We start from the raw sequence: 15895 nt of genomic DNA, 5'->3' as shown, positions 1-15895 counted from the left end.
CTCACACTTCTGCATGTATTTGTATTAAACAAATAAAGGGAAAAAGGAAGGTAGGCCAGATTGTCAGCACAAAGTAACACCTCTACTCTTACGAACAGTGCCATGGGATTTTTACATCTCATCCACAGGACAGCACCTCACTCACACACTCTGGAGTGGGTGAGGACCTAAGTCATTGCTCATTTGGCAGCACAGGTTTTTCAAAAACACCATCAACATTTGTTTTCAGAGGGGAGGAATATTTTCGTTCACATTTTAAAAAGGGGAACATTTTCCAATAACTGAGGCCACTTTTAAATAGTGTGCTTTCTCTCAGACTTGAGTCCTGGGTGTTCCTGTTGAAGCACAACTGAATAAAAACTAAAATCCAATTCAAAAGACTTCACTGTGTGGTACAATTACAGTACCATTCTGTTGAATTTGGTATGTGACTTGTTGGGAAGCTGTTTTTTTTTGGTTGAGCTCCTACTACAGGACCTACTTTGACAACTGGCTGTGCTGGAGGACCGACAGGCATCATGGGAGCTGCAGGGGGAGCGGCCTGAACAGGCGTGACATTGGGGGTGATCGTTGGCACTGGAGTTGCTGCGATAACTGGTGTCTGAGAGACTGCAGGAGGGGTACTGGGAAAAGATGGAGGTGGAGAGACTGAAGACACTGCCGCCACCTGCTGGCTTCCTAGAAAACAACCGCAAAAGAGAAATTCAATGAGGGACGAGCAAGCAAAAGCTTGAACAAACCGATGTCCAAACTCTAAATGCATCACTGTAGGCTGGTAAACATAAAAAAACTTGTATGTTACATGTCAATTGAAAAGGAAGAGTTACACAAAGTATGCAAAGTACAACCTGACAATTTGAAAAAAGTCCTTAAATAACATGCCGTCACCTATGGAATTCTGGATAACATTTTGCCAAGATAACCCTGGAAACAGAAGCTGTACCATGTCGTGTTTCTCAGATGTGCCCCAGTCTGGGCGAGTGGTGTCTTCAGGACATCTGCTGCTCTTACCAGTGCTAGGTGCTCCTGCTGGCTTCCGGCCTTTTCCCTTGGGCGCAGGTGGGAGCAGCTCCACCTCCTCCTGCGGCATCTGTGCCACTTTCTGGAGAAAGATTTTCTCCAACGCCTGAGCCATCAGGACAATATCATCGGTAGGCTAGAGGAGACAGCAGGTGATAAAGGAGGGTGGGGGTTAATACCTTTTTCCAAAAACCTAAAGATAACACTCCGCCTTTACTCAAAACAAAAGCAACACTTAGGAAAAAAAATGACAAATGACTGTAAAGAGAAATACTAAAGGCACCATTGTAAACTGAAAATTCCCTCCCCACATCAAATGAAAGGGGTTATAACTATAGTAGCCAGCAGAAAATCCTACCATGAAATTAAGGAACAAAAGCAAAAAAAAATGAAAGCAAAATAAGTCTGAGGAACAGAAATAAAAGTGAGTCAACAATACAAAATGGTGCATTGGTATGGTTCATTTTAAATTTTCAGTCACAAAGCCATAGCATTTAGAATTTCAATTAAGGCAAAATACTGCAAGCTATTACAAAATGCATGCCATACCTACCTTATTATAAATGTAACAGTTAGTAAACATGGTATTGAAGTCTTGCATACATTCACTAGCACTCCAGTAGTAGTTATTCTCCAGTCTCTTTTTAATAGTTCCCATGTCCATAGGGTTCTTGATGATTTTATGATAATCCTGTTTGACAAAAATTAAGATATAAATTTACTTTAAAATGCATGGAACAGATGTGTAACCATATTTTTACACCTCGAACACTACGAGCACATTACCAACTAATGTGTCACCATGGTTGCAAAAGTACGCAGCAAAATTTCAAGAGGTAGGTGACAGAAGATCAAGTCACACACATTCCGTTTATATTAAAGAGCATTTATGTTCGTTCTCCACTGTGAACTGAGCAAGAAGATGATCTCTTCCCTTTGTGGTAATATACTGGAAACAGTGCAATGGGAAAACAAGCCCAGCTCTTTATCCATGCTGATTTTACAAGCATCTGACAAGCAGCAGTATCAGTTAGTCAAACAAGTGCTCCTCAGCCATCTATAGCCACCTGGTAGCACTAATATTACCATGCCAGTAGGAAGTTCCTCTGAAAGAACCAGAACCTCTTATTTTCTGCCAGTTTGGCTTAACTTCATATGAAACAGTATTCTGTGCTTTTCCCTATGCCTGTCTACAGAATCGTATATATACTGATGGAAAAAAGAAACAACATTTTCTGGAATGCGAATACTACAGTTATAGCTTATGTACTTTCACAAAAAGTTGTTAATTTGTTTAAAGCCCTCTGACCAGCAATACAGCTTGTGCAGTGAAGCATTGCAACTTGCCAATCACACGAAAGCTCGTTAGGTGCACTTTTACCCAATGAGGTCCAGGTGGAACAATGAACGATCAGGTCACCTTTAAAAAGGCCTTAATTCAAAGCTTAGGTCACTGCAAGTAAAAGGCCCCACTTAGTCAGTTTTCTGGGCATTCCATAGTGCCTCAGATGTCACCAGAAGCAAGGGAGAGGGCCATTGGCATGCTGCAGGCAGGTATGGCATGTGCCAGCATTGCCAGATACTATGGAGTAAGCCGCTCCACTGTGTCCCAACTGCACAGAAGGTTTCAGCAGACCGGCAGGACAGATGACTGTCCCAAGATCCAGTTGCTCTTGGGTGACCACACCAGAGCAGGACCGGCACATCAGACTGGTCCATCTGAGAGATAGTTTCAGATCTGCCACCTGTACTGCTGCTGAAACTGCCAGCAGACACAATGCCCACATCAGTGACAGGACAGTGAGGCTCCATGCTGCTGGCCTTAGAACAAGACGACCTGTCAGATGCCCTCTGCTCACAGCTCCTACATGTCACACCTGACTGGCTTGGGCCAGACAGAGGCTGTGATGGACTCGTCGGCAGTGGCATCAGGTCCTCTTCACGGATGAGTCACTCTTCAGCCTGTTCCACGCAGACAGGTGGGCCATAGTGTGGAGGAGGAGGTGTTGCGTTTCTTTTTTCCATCAGTATAAATTTGCTTGTACATGTTTTCATTTCTGTATGTACAGCAGCTGAGACAGTGACAGATAATACAGAAGACTGAACAAGTGGTACTTTTAATCTCTACAGGCTAATATGCTAATGATAATATGTACATCTAAAATAAAGGGAGGATTAGCATTCACATTGACTAGCAAATCTCATCATAAACTTGGAAATCGTGAGTAACGAAAAAAACTGGACCAAAAAAACACTTTTTAAAAATTGTGAGAATCTGTGAACTTTGTGGACTTCAAACCATGCTGAAATGTTATGAAATTTAAAGATTTTGAAGGTTGTGGTTCACCAAATGGATAGTACAGTTCACCTAAAGAGACGTTATATTCTTAATTCGGAAGTTCAGTTCCTGCTAAAATAAAAGCCAGTAATTATTGTTGATGGTAAAGAATGTGTTTGAGATAGTTCTTTTAGCAGCGCCTAAGTAGCAATGCAAATGGCAATAGAACAAAACAAAAATTAAATGATAAAAAGCCAAAAATGCAGAAGTAGTATGCTTCTTTAGGTGATTTGAACTCTAACGGATTACTACGTACAGACCGAGACCGATTAAAAAGCGATAAAAAGGCAATGCATTATGTTGCTTTGCCTGCGGTCATTGGGGTGGAGTCAATACAGATGCAACAGTGATGGTCAGTGAGATCCAAAGTCCATCTGATTTTCCCCAATGTCTTTAATTAAAACTTTGGTTTTTAAAGTGCTTGGAAAGAAAGCAGCTAACTGATTAAGTAAATGGTGAGGTGTGAAGTTGGCCCTCGCTGGCTTGTTTGATGAGCATGATCTGTTCGGTAAGATGTGAATGATTCCTGTTTGTCTGGTCCTCACGTGTCACAGGGGATTCTGGATTACAGCTCTGCATTCTTGGTTTCTTAAATGGACCAATAACATGATCGGCTGGCTTGCTTTCAGATCCTAGATAGTTAAAATAACAGGAATACCCTGCAGCACTGTAGATCTACAGCACTAGAGGTGGACACTATAGATGATAGTGGAGATAATTATAATTCAATAATGACAGATCAATTCTTCTGAGAGTAAGAACACTGGTTCATTAGCGAGTTTTGATATATGCTGTCTGTGACGATTTAGAATGCTATTAGTGTGTCGGACCAAATTATATAGGTAATAACAGTCATGATGCAGAGGTTATTAGCATTCAAGTTCAAATCTCAGAATAGCAACAAAACTGCTATGAAGTTGAAAACATTTGAGACAACAGTCATTAAGAAAATCACATGCCAGACTTCTAATTTATCTGTTTAATTAATTCTGATTTTTCATTTGGATTCAAATCAGCTTTACTATCAATCTGCAAAATGTTACTGGTTTGTCCTGGATAACAACAGAGAACTATTCTTGCTTAAGAAATATAATATAAAATTAAAAAAAGATCTCTTAATTAAAAATCCTGAGTGGCAATTTACAGTATTATCAGACAATTACTAAACATTAGATTTCCTAGCATTTTAATTATTAAACTACTATGGCAAAATATGTCAGACTTATGATTACAATAATTTTAGGCTTAAAAACACCAAAGAGTTCCAATTTTTCCATGTCAAACCAATCTGACTTGCAAAAGGCAGAATTATCACACAGACATTACTTACCGGGAGGCTTAGTTTGATGGCATCCACTGGCTGATAAAAAGGCCAGGCGAACTGATGCTTCCAAAGGGTCTTCACCACCACGTTCTGCATGTACTGCAGCTGATTGGTCTTTCTGCCTGGCTTGTTGGGGTTGGTGACCTCGGGCGGTGGGGGGTTGACACCAGGCTGCGGAGCCTGTATGGCCGAGGTGACTGCTGACATCCTTTCGGGATTGCTGTCACTCTCTTTGTCTGTGACTTCCCCTGTCTTCAATGGGTTCTGTATTCCTCTTTGTGCTCTTTACTCCCCAAAGGGGACCCGCATCCCATCTCAGAGCCAGACCTTGTGACCTCTGCAAGAGAAACAGTTGGTAGGACACCTTAATCAATCAAAAGAATACAAGAGCGGGCACGAGTGAAGTTCAGCCGCGACCATGGAAAACTGAAATCTGTCTCTTCCCATGATGACCTGCCAATGTTCACTAATCACAAGAAAACTGACCACACAGAAAATTTCAAAAAATATGTACTTCATGTAATTTTTACAATTGTGTTAAACGCCTCAGAGCAACAAATATTTTTCCTAAGGCTCGTAATATTTTTTCTAAATGTTCTTTTGAAACTCCATACTCAATCAGTGGTCAAATTTTTAAATTCATAAATGTATGCATTATTGCACATTTGCCAGTTATCTCATTTTCAGCAATTATGTTTGAGAATTGTTAGCTAACAAACTCAAGCCAAGCATGGCAACTGACAAGTGTGTTAAATATGGCCAAATATTTACAGGAGAATAATGAATACAAACAAGGGTAGCCTTTATATAAATAACAAGAAATCAGACATTCCAAGCTTTTCCTAAACTTTTTAAGAGATAAAAATGCAAGTTAGAGGATGAAATCAGCTGTTTCCCTTTTCAAGATCTTCCCAGTCATAAACGCATAAAAGAAGATAAAAAATGCCCATTGGAGAAAGTAGCTGCACCTCAGAAGGGGGTGAAGGGGGTCTCTTTAATCGATAGTTTCCAATTTTTAGAATGAGCTCCTCATAAAGCGAAGAAAATTGACAAACTACCATCTTACACCTAGGCCAGAGAAAATACCTTTCATACAATTCTGTAGGTGATGCTGCCAGCACAAGAGAAAGTGTGTTTTATATTTGTTTTCCCTTGGGTAAGAGGAGCTCTAGAATGTTCTCATAGAAACAGCCTCTCAGTCAGGGAGGCCCTTTTCCAAATGGCAGAGAGGAGGAAACCAGACCCCCCTGAATAAAACATCCACAGTAATGCTACTATATATTGGAAAAAAAACTTGAGAGGCCCAAGAAAAACCTATTCCGTGGATTCATTGAGAACTCTTAAGTTATGCTTCCCAAAACTTGGCTTCTTAAAATACCAAAACCAATTTAAAAGAAGCCCATCATAGTCTGAGAACGGATGCTAGGTTCACATCAAAGACACCTTTAGCATGGCAGGCATATTAACTTATTTGGTGACTTTTTTTCTTTAAAAATGATCCAACAGAATAAGTGAATCAGGAGTTATTTCCTGAAAATATATCCACTTCAATAACAGAAAACTTTGGAGTGTTTTCATGCTCAAAAACTGTTTTAATTGTGTCTTATTGACAGAGATTTACAATTTCACTTGTAACATCTACCCAGCTGCCAATCCAGCCATTAAAAACTCACAAGCTTTAATAAAATCCACCATACTGCACACTCTGCAGTACTATCTGGAGCAATAGTTGCAAACCTTTCAGTACAGCAATACAATCTCCACCGGAACAAATATTTAAGTTTTTTTTTTAATTGGCACAGCTGAATTGGGAAGATGTTAAAACCTCTGAAATCTTAGTTTTCATTTTTTTACAAGTTGTGATAATGTGCATGTAGTCCGCTTTCACCAAACTTTCACACTTCCACTTACATCTTATATTATTTTTCATATACAACTACTCAGGAATCTGCTTTTTCCAAAGCTATGCTCATAAATTGTAAGCAGCATTGCTGTCAGTAATGATGAGCTACTGAATTTACTGTCAGCAGTACAAACAAGCCAAAATTAAATTTTGAAAAAGTGATTCATTTTGAAACCCAAAGTTTTATTTTTTAAAAGAAACAAACACTGAAAATAACCCATCTTACAAGTTGGCCTACTTATTAAGCTGTATGTATTTAGTGTTTATACATAGCTAAGACTATCATAGCTATGATGACACCTGAAGAAGGCTCCATGGCTGAAACGTTGTGTTTTTTCTCTCTTCTTTTTTTCAGCATGGAATAAACCTATTACTTTTTCCTTTATAGTCTAGCTAAGACTATAAAAGCCCAAAATAAAATAAAAACCTAGGAGTACATTAAGACTGACTATAAAATATCACATCGATTACATCTGGCTACTACTAAACTGTATTCTGCATGTCCCCAAAACCAAAGCCTTAATGTAACTTTGGCTATTAACCCTCTGCCACCAGTCTACAGGCACTGTGCAGCTCAAGTTCCAATTTTCCTTTGCACTCTTAGAGCTACCATTTGTTATTGACATAGATAACATTCAGTCTTTTCTATTATCTTGGCAAGCTTGGTTGTACATAAAGGCTGACCCCTTCGCTTAAGAGAATGCATTTAGAATAGAAAATACCTTCTGTGATGAAAATAACTTCTTTCCTTTCTGTTGTAGCTTTGTATCACTGTTCTATTCTAATTTTTTTTGCAAAAAAGTAGGATTTCTACAGAAATTTCTAAATATAATTAAAACTATGTACATTAAAAATCACAAGCATTATTTTCAACACTGAGTTATTTCACTGTATTGACACTTCAATTTGAATTTTTACTTAATTTCCTATTTTAATGAATTTTATTGATTTCAAATATCCATATAAAACACTACACAGTTACTGCAATTAAAAATAACTAACAAAATTAGTAGCTTTATTCTTAAAGTCAACTGTTTACGAAATGACAAATTTCTAACACTACATTTGCCATCTACGTCCAAACCCTTTTTAAGTGAATATTTCTTTTTGTTTCAAAATAATTTGAGATTGAGAATGCTTCAAAAGTACCATCTTTAAGGAAGATGGTTTCTATTCTTCTAATTAATGGATCTTTCAAATCTATCATGCTATTTATTTTCATATTTCCAGCAAAGCACATGATCAACAGAGTTGCTGTCCTTCTATTAGCTACACTCCAGCCATTACTTGCTCATCATCCAGTTTTTACAGCTGAAGTCTGACAGTAACTATTCAACATATTTCTCTATGAACACAGAATTATCTGCAGTGGCTAGTTTAATCGTGTCTTGGAACACTATTCCGAAACTTGCTTTCTGACAAGGGACAGTAGATCAGAAGTGCCTGCAAGAATTCATACTCATTATTTCCTCTGGCGTATAACGAAATCAAAACTACAAATACCTGCAGCTCATATCAGTAGAAGTTGTTAACTCCAATCACAAAGCCGTATCAGCGGCAGAAAAGGGTAAGTGGCACCTTCAGACGCCAGTTATGGATTGTCAACACAGTGCAATACTTCAATTTACCGGTGCTACATAACAGACAAAAACTACAAAAACCCACAGAAATGTGCATTTGCAGTTACATGCTGTTGTCTTGCCCAGCGATACATTGCTATTAATTCTATAAATTCTATTTCTATTCCAGATCTCTATCCCTGACTACTTTCAAAGGATAAAGTATTTTAATACTGAAAAATGCACCATACCCCTGTCAATAGGCCTAGTGTGGACATTCTGGGATTCACAATCTGCCACTCAGTGAATGAAAAATTCCTATTAGTCCAATTGTGCTGAAGAAACTTTATGACCTCAAAACTGTTCTAGCCATAACACTTCTTATTTTTACTTTGTTTTTAAATAAATCTAAAACCTGGAGCCTTAGTACTGACTACAGGGAAAACATAACATTACACGATAGAAAAGAAAAGGTAGAGGACAAAGAAAGTATAAAGTAGCACAAACTACTTGCTACAAACTACTTGTATACATCATGATTTTCAAATCTCTTGACATCTCTTGACAGGAAAACCCAAATGTTCTGAATGTCTAATGTTTTATGTTTAAGATTCAGTGGACTTGATGCTTATTTCTACCACTTTTCAATTTGAGCCAGATGTTGACCTAGGCCCTACATCACAACTTTTAAGCTAACACTTCCAATCCTTTTTTTATAGGGAGCCTATACCTAAATAGCAACACAAATACATAAAAAAACACACTTTCATTTTACACATTAGCGATATAAGCTTCTCATTACCAAGTAACGGATTCAGAAAGAAAAAGCAACAACTGACACCCAGCTACACCTTCACATGAAAGGGCAGCTATTTAACTAAAAAGATGGAAAAAAACCTTGTTAGAAAAGATAAATGGTCACAATTACTAAATGAATGAGAACCATATATTAAGTGACTTTGGAACAGCAGGGCTTATGCTCATAGCTGTGGCAGTTAAAGAAAAACACTGGTTTCATTTGCTTATTAATGTACTACTCAGTTCTTATTGATTCATCAGTAACTTCAAACTCCAGGTCTCTCTTTGTCTGGTACTGGGTTGAAAAAAAGCATTCAGTTCTGACCTGGAGGGGCAGTGATACACTTTAGGGCCTATGGTGAAGGCTTCAGTTGTTCGGTTGTTGACAAATTGAAAATGAAAAACAACAATACATCTGAAACATAGAAACCACAAAAACCAGTGCTAGTCTTTCAGGAACCCTGGGAAGCTAGTTTTGACAGCAGCTTTTATGAGGTGTAGATTTTGTTGAACAAAAAGACAGTGGAAGCTGGTGTGAGATCTCAATATATCAAGAGCAATTCAACACCTCCCACACAGAATCTACAATATGTCCACTCCTGGATCAAGTCTGCTACAACTAGACCATAGTCAGATTTAAAACACACCTGTATAAAAAATGCACTGCATAATGTATAGATAATATATTGTATTTCAAGATCTTATGCTGTGTAGTTTAAGTTATAAAGGAACATTTAAAGGCAAAACATACATTTTTAAATAAATTATGATACAGTATAACATTTTATAGACCACAGACAGGAGTTCCTAAAACCTAACACCTTAAAATACATAAAATTAAAAATATTGATGATCAAAATAAATCTTGCCCAAAAGCATAAACATGTTCCTTGTTTCAACTGCATTAAACCTTTGAAAAAGGGGTACAGTATACCGCCTAAAGTTATAAATTTTGCCAAGCTAACGTATCTCAAGACAGGATTTGGAAATATACATATTCAAATACATTTTGAATTTGGATTCCAACACCGAAGAGACTTTGCAAAAAAAAGTGCAAATTTCATAAGTCTAAAACATATTTGGTATTTACTGAAGCTTGAGCATCAGTACGTTCCAGACAGGAATGATGTGTTATATCCGTAAAATAGTCAACTTCTGAAACACCAAACACCAAAAAAGAACCCACTTTCTCTCATGGTAAACCAAAAAGCACGCAGTTGTGGACCACAGGCTCACAGGAAACTGTTGAGATAGGGAGGTTGTCTGATCTGCTTCAAGAGTGAATGCTCAAAGCCACAGGCCACAAGAGTCGAGTGTCCCACAGCAGGGTGAGGGGAACTCTGGCTCTGAAGATCCAAACGTCATGGGGAAAATCTGTACTGGGGAAAAATCTGTGCTTAAACCAAATGTTTTAATATCGTATACTGCATCTTGTGCTGCTGCTACTGAGATATGTTACCAATACAAAATGGGATATATTAACAGAAGTTGTAAACAACTATGAAAAAATGTCAAGAAATGGTCCAACAGTATTTGCTGAAAAGAGTGGAATGACTGAGGTGTATATACTGCTAATACAGACTATTCAAATCACAGCTGGAACCAAAGATTGTTATGGTCAACTTGGAGGACATCTTAATATTTTCTCCTCACCATTCTACACAGCCCAATCACAAAACCTCATTTTCGCTTACAAAAAAAACTGAATGTAGGTTTCATCTCTCAAGAATGATTACAGTCATGTAATGTAAAGTCCAAAGATGCCTTCTAAGAAAGAACAGAATGTATAACCAAGTTATCGGAAGGAGCTGAGACGCACAAGAGATCACAATAAACACACAAAAAAAAGATCAATGATAAAACACTGGAAAACTTAGTCAGAGACTCAGCTAAGTAACTTCCATACAGTTAGTTGCTAAGGCAAGATAGCTTTTAAATCACTGATAAGATTAATCTCCTGCTGTTGAAAATACTGTATGATCTGGGACTAAACAGAAAAATATAAATTGGATTGATTAGCCTAGTTGATAGATAGACAGGGAAATCCCAAGCAATTTAATTTGCTTTTCAAAGAGGAGAAAGGATTACCGGAAGGATCAATCGCTCAACTTCTAATGACAGCTGTTTAATCACTGCATGATGTCGCCTTTATTATGAACTCGGATTTTGCATAAACAGACGGAAATATTGATGGAGTACAAAGGGTCAATGGGTACTTGTGCGTTTTTCCTCCTCAACAGTACCTTGAGTATGATCAAAGATGAACCAGGGACTGCTCTACATGAAACAAAACTATTTGAAACAGCAGACAACGTACCATTTTGTTACTATGCAGTATATTATTTTTTTGCAGTAGGGTATTGTTCAATATTCCTATTAGTTACATAATTTGTTAGTACTCAGGACTATTTGACAATACAAAATACTTATACGCACAGAGCATTCAGTTAATTTGTCAGGTTAAGTCCGCTTTCATTTGAACTAAAGACTCTTTCATACAGCAGGGTGTTTACTGGGGCAATCGAGTGATATACCTTGCTCACAGACACAAAAGCAAGTTGCACTTGGTATTTGAACCCATGACCCTCCAGTCCTGAGTCCAGAACCTGAACCAATACTCTGCAATGCTGCCTTAAAATAATAGAGTAAATTAAGGAAGACTTCAATCAGCAAACATTTCTTTGAATAGTTGTCAGCACACTATATACTATATGCATCTTTCCATGAACCTCTCATATATGTGCTACAAAAGGAGATGATAAAATGAAGGAAGATTTAACTTTTACCATGACTCTACAAAACTTTTAATGGCTAAAGAGGCACCATACCTCACACCATACCATGCACAAACTATCTTAAGCAGCTGAAAAATAAGATTTCTGCACAGAATGTAAGGTACCAAAAATGAACAACTTAACTAATACATGAAAAACATTATGAGGCTTGCTTTCAGAGCCAGTGAAAGTTGTGTTGGGGGGGGGGGGGGGGGGTTCAACTTTTAATAAAGTGTTTAAAATGATAATACTCTGATAAATCTGCATAATTATAGCATAACTTGATCCAAAACACAGCTTCAGTATTCTTTAACACACCAGCTGTTCCTCAGACAGACTCCTCGCCACTTACACATAAGTACTCTGGAATACTGAACTTCACCTAGTTTGAATTTGTGAAGGATGTGCATTTAAACCCTGTGAGGGACTGGTGTCCCTTCCAGGGTATATCCTGTCTTGTGCCCTTTGCTTGCCGAGATAGGATCTGGCACCCCACAACCCTGAATTGGGAGAAGCGGTTAGAAAATGGGTAGATTTGTATCATGCAATTTAATGCTACTATTGTTTACTAAACATAATGAATCAATATTCATGTTACCTAAAGAAAATAAATCAATTACTACATTACACAACGTGGTGTTTTCACAAATTACAGGAAATTAATAAGATAACACGATGACAAGCGCTTCACTTTCCAGTTACTAAAGGTAACAAATCACTATTTAATACACGCCTTAAAATCACCTGCTTTGAGGAAGTGACTGAAAATAACTTTTTTACCTAGTGCCATGTTAAAGATGTTCTGTAACAAATGTATTCAAGCACCTTCACGAATCTATGCAACCTTATATCTTCCTAAATGCAGTAATGAATTTAAAAAAATGATGACTTCTTTCACAGGTTAAGTCAAAACACTGCTTTTGAACCTAATACCCGAAGTAAATAGGCATCACCTAAGATATACATTAAACATACAAGCAAGAAATATACCCATTATGACCAAAAACTCAAAGAGGTAATACTACATCCTTAGATAACTTTAAACGGACAGCGTCTGGCACAACCCATCAGTCAATGCTTGGCAGAGAACCACAAAACAGCAGTTTTGACACACAACTACTGCTGTGTTTACTAGTGTTTAAAAGGAAATGGCTGTAAAGTGTAAACTGACGTGACAATGTAACCATCTGTGGCGAAATGAAAATACATATTTCAATGCAATTTTTACATTCATACTGGGAGAGAGAAAAAAAAACATAAGCTCTTCCCCGCCCCCTACATTCCTGTTTGTCAAAAATGAAACAAATATTGAATTTACAGTATGCAGTCAATAACTTAAGGTGCTGTCCTAGTCATTTCCTGCGTTTTTCGATACTGTCAGTGACTGTTAAATGGCATATGACAAGAACTAACCCTAGGGTGCAACTTCAGGCTTCTCGAGAACCTAAAAACAGGGGACATGAAAATGGTGTACTGTGCATACCGTGTGGGACAATTTCTGGCAAAAAATGGGCGTATCGGTTGTGGTAACTGTGAGATTTATTGTACCATTTTCTTCTAAATGCCACATTAACAGTAAACGTAATCGCGTCACTGTAATCATAAATGGCAACAGTGATTGAAAAGATGCAGCAAAAATGCTCACGGAACTGGAGACGCTTTTAATATTTGGCTGGACTGACATAATTCGCGGGTAATGTTACAGAGCTGCACGAATTGTCTAATCATCCCACAGTCCGTGGCGACGTGCGGAACGGTACTTCAATGTTTGGGAATGCTAGATGTGGTGTGCTTAAAAAAACAAGCACGGTCAAACTGTAAAAAAAAAACAATTGAAAATATAGCAGAGACAGCTACCTACTGCTACAATTCGATAAACCACAAGAGAGGGAAAACACAGTAAAGCGGTTAAAAATGACTTCGGTTGGATGTTTAAATGAAAACAGCCGGAAATATAAAATTGCATAAAGTCAAGCAAGATAACAAATACGCTTCCGACTGCATTTGTTTTTGTCTTCGTGCGTGTGCGAAAAAGAATACATAAAGGTCCTGCACAACACACACGGAACAAGCTCGGTCCTATCCTCGCCGAAATAGGTCCTCCACACATTCTCCTTTAAAAGATGGCGGGCAGGGGAAAGATTCTGTGTGAAATGCAGTCGATCCGTCCCTCTCCCCGTACCCTGCACCGCTCTGCTGCATTCACTAAACCCCGGACGGTGTGCAAGTAATCACACTGCACAAAGATCTCATTTGCTTACAAACAGTTCCAATTTTCACGACCAGAAGTTCACACAAAATCTATTAACCCCCTACGCGAAACCAGGCTTTGTTACATTGTTGTAATGCTGCTAATGTACAGAGACAGCTTTGTTGGAAAAAAGGTAGCAGTTTATAGGTTCAATGCATTTTTCTCGATCGGTTATTCCGCTCAAAGAGTGCCGCAAGCCCTCAATCTTACAATAAGCAATAACGCTAAAAAAGACGAATATTTTAATTTATTACTTTTCCCCTCAGCAGCTCCAACAGCGTTTTGCTTGCAGTCGTCCTACCAGGTCTTCTTTTATTTCAGCAAAGCAGCATAATAGATGAGGTCCTACGAGTCTCCTGCTCATGCGCCGCAAAACAAAGGCATCACGGGAGTCGTCGTTCACCGCTCCAGCTTTCACTCTGAAATCGGGATGTTTTGAAAATCAAGGACTACAGCTTCCAACATGCAGTTGGCTGGTTAGCGGTGGTGTTTCTTGGCCCACTCAACAAAGCTTAGCGTCGTACTCTAGTTTGAGAAGAAGGAAAGATAGATTTTTTATTCTGCTTGAATAGTTTTTTTACGCAGATTACGCTGTATTGTAATCGGATGGTGTTATTGATTTTCGAGTCAAACGATCTGGTTGCTTCCTTCAAAGACATCGAGTTTATTTTGAAACTCGTGCTGAGCACCCTTACTCTCCTTCAGTCATTACCAAAACTAGTTTTGTGTAATTGCGAAGTTCGTATTCTCTGAGCTGTCAGTACTACAGGAAAGATCACTTCTGGACTCTAACAGTGGAATCGATAAAGTATTTAATATTGCAGTCATGGGATGCTGGATGTATATTTTTAATCGTGGAAAATGTTGTAATTGTTATGTTAATTTACCTTTTAACGTTAATCTTTTCAGGTATAAAACGATTTTTAAAGCATGGAGGAGAACGAGAAAAACGTGTTTGTGTGAGAACATAGTTTTCAGTTTATCAAAGTATTGACAGAATCTGTAGGATTTTTAAATGAACAATGAGTTTTCACCTCCTATACAAAAACATTGATGCAGAATGGCTTGTTAAGTGTTACAGTAATATGTTAACATTTTTGATATACCATGTGTTCAGCAAACAAAAAATATATATTACTCTAAGTGAAACTGTTGGTTAACAGCTTTAGTCCAAATGGGAAGCCTGACAGAAAAACTGGCTTAATAGACATTGGCTTCCAAATAGCAGATGGTAGACTGCTTGCAGTGTGACCACCTGTTCTTCATCTTGCTTGATGTGATTCTCGGTTCTTCATTTCTCCTTTTAAGTGGGTAATTTAAAAATAATTACCAATTGGCTTCTTGGACCAGTTGGGCTTGAAGAGGCATGAGACATCTTTTTACAGCCAATAAATCTACATGGTACCATACTTAGAATGCTCACAAAATTGGAGTCTGGTGTTCATATTTGCATTCCATGATGCATTAAACTTATTAACTCCAGTACTTTTGTACCCGTATAAGTAGTTTGTGTATTGAAAAAAAACGATATTCCAATGTTCCAATATTCCCTTGTTTAATTTTGCAATGCCTCTCAGTATATAGTGGTTCTATGTGCAGTGTTTACTGTCAGGGGACAAAATTAAAATATTTTTCTGTGTTCTTGCTCGTATTACTGAAAATTCACAGTTAAAATTATTTTTTATCATAAGAATATAAGAAAGGTTACAAACATGAAGGGTGGCTTGGTGGTGCCGTGTCTAGCATTGCTGCTTTGCAGTGCTTCATTCAGTGTTGCTCCAGATCGACAGAGCACCAATGTATGTTTTCCGCATGTTTACTCTGGGTAGGTTCCCACTGGGTGCTCTGGTTTTTTCCCACTATTCCAAAACATGCTAGGTTAACTGGCTTCTGATAAAGTTGGCCCTGCTGTCTGGACTGGCAACCAG

The 15895-nt window shown here is 38.1% G+C and overlaps 1 protein-coding gene across 8 annotated transcripts in view; it reads right to left on the bottom strand.

Moving 5' to 3' along the window:
* LOC102692850 (bromodomain-containing protein 3) overlaps nucleotides 1-14330 on the bottom strand; it is a 29699-nt gene extending 15369 nt beyond the window's left edge. For all 8 annotated transcript variants that reach the window (XM_015366927.2, XM_015366928.2, XM_015366931.2 and 5 more), the window contains exons 1-5: nucleotides 14222-14330; nucleotides 4689-5019; nucleotides 1574-1711; nucleotides 1012-1156; nucleotides 482-678 (exon numbers count right to left, since the gene is read on the bottom strand). In XM_015366927.2, the coding sequence (XP_015222413.1) occupies nucleotides 482-678; nucleotides 1012-1156; nucleotides 1574-1711; nucleotides 4689-4889 (681 nt within the window). In that variant the 5' untranslated portion in view covers nucleotides 4890-5019; nucleotides 14222-14330. The remainder of the gene's footprint in view (nucleotides 1-481; nucleotides 679-1011; nucleotides 1157-1573; nucleotides 1712-4688; nucleotides 5020-14221) is intronic.
* Nucleotides 14331-15895: the final 1565 nt, after the last annotated feature.

Source organism: Lepisosteus oculatus, chromosome 24 (genome assembly GCF_040954835.1).
Source record: "Lepisosteus oculatus isolate fLepOcu1 chromosome 24, fLepOcu1.hap2, whole genome shotgun sequence".
Classification (NCBI taxonomy): domain Eukaryota; kingdom Metazoa; phylum Chordata; class Actinopteri; order Semionotiformes; family Lepisosteidae; genus Lepisosteus; species Lepisosteus oculatus.
The sequence above is the reverse complement of the archived record's forward strand: the minus strand, read 5'-3'. Positions and strand labels throughout refer to the sequence as shown.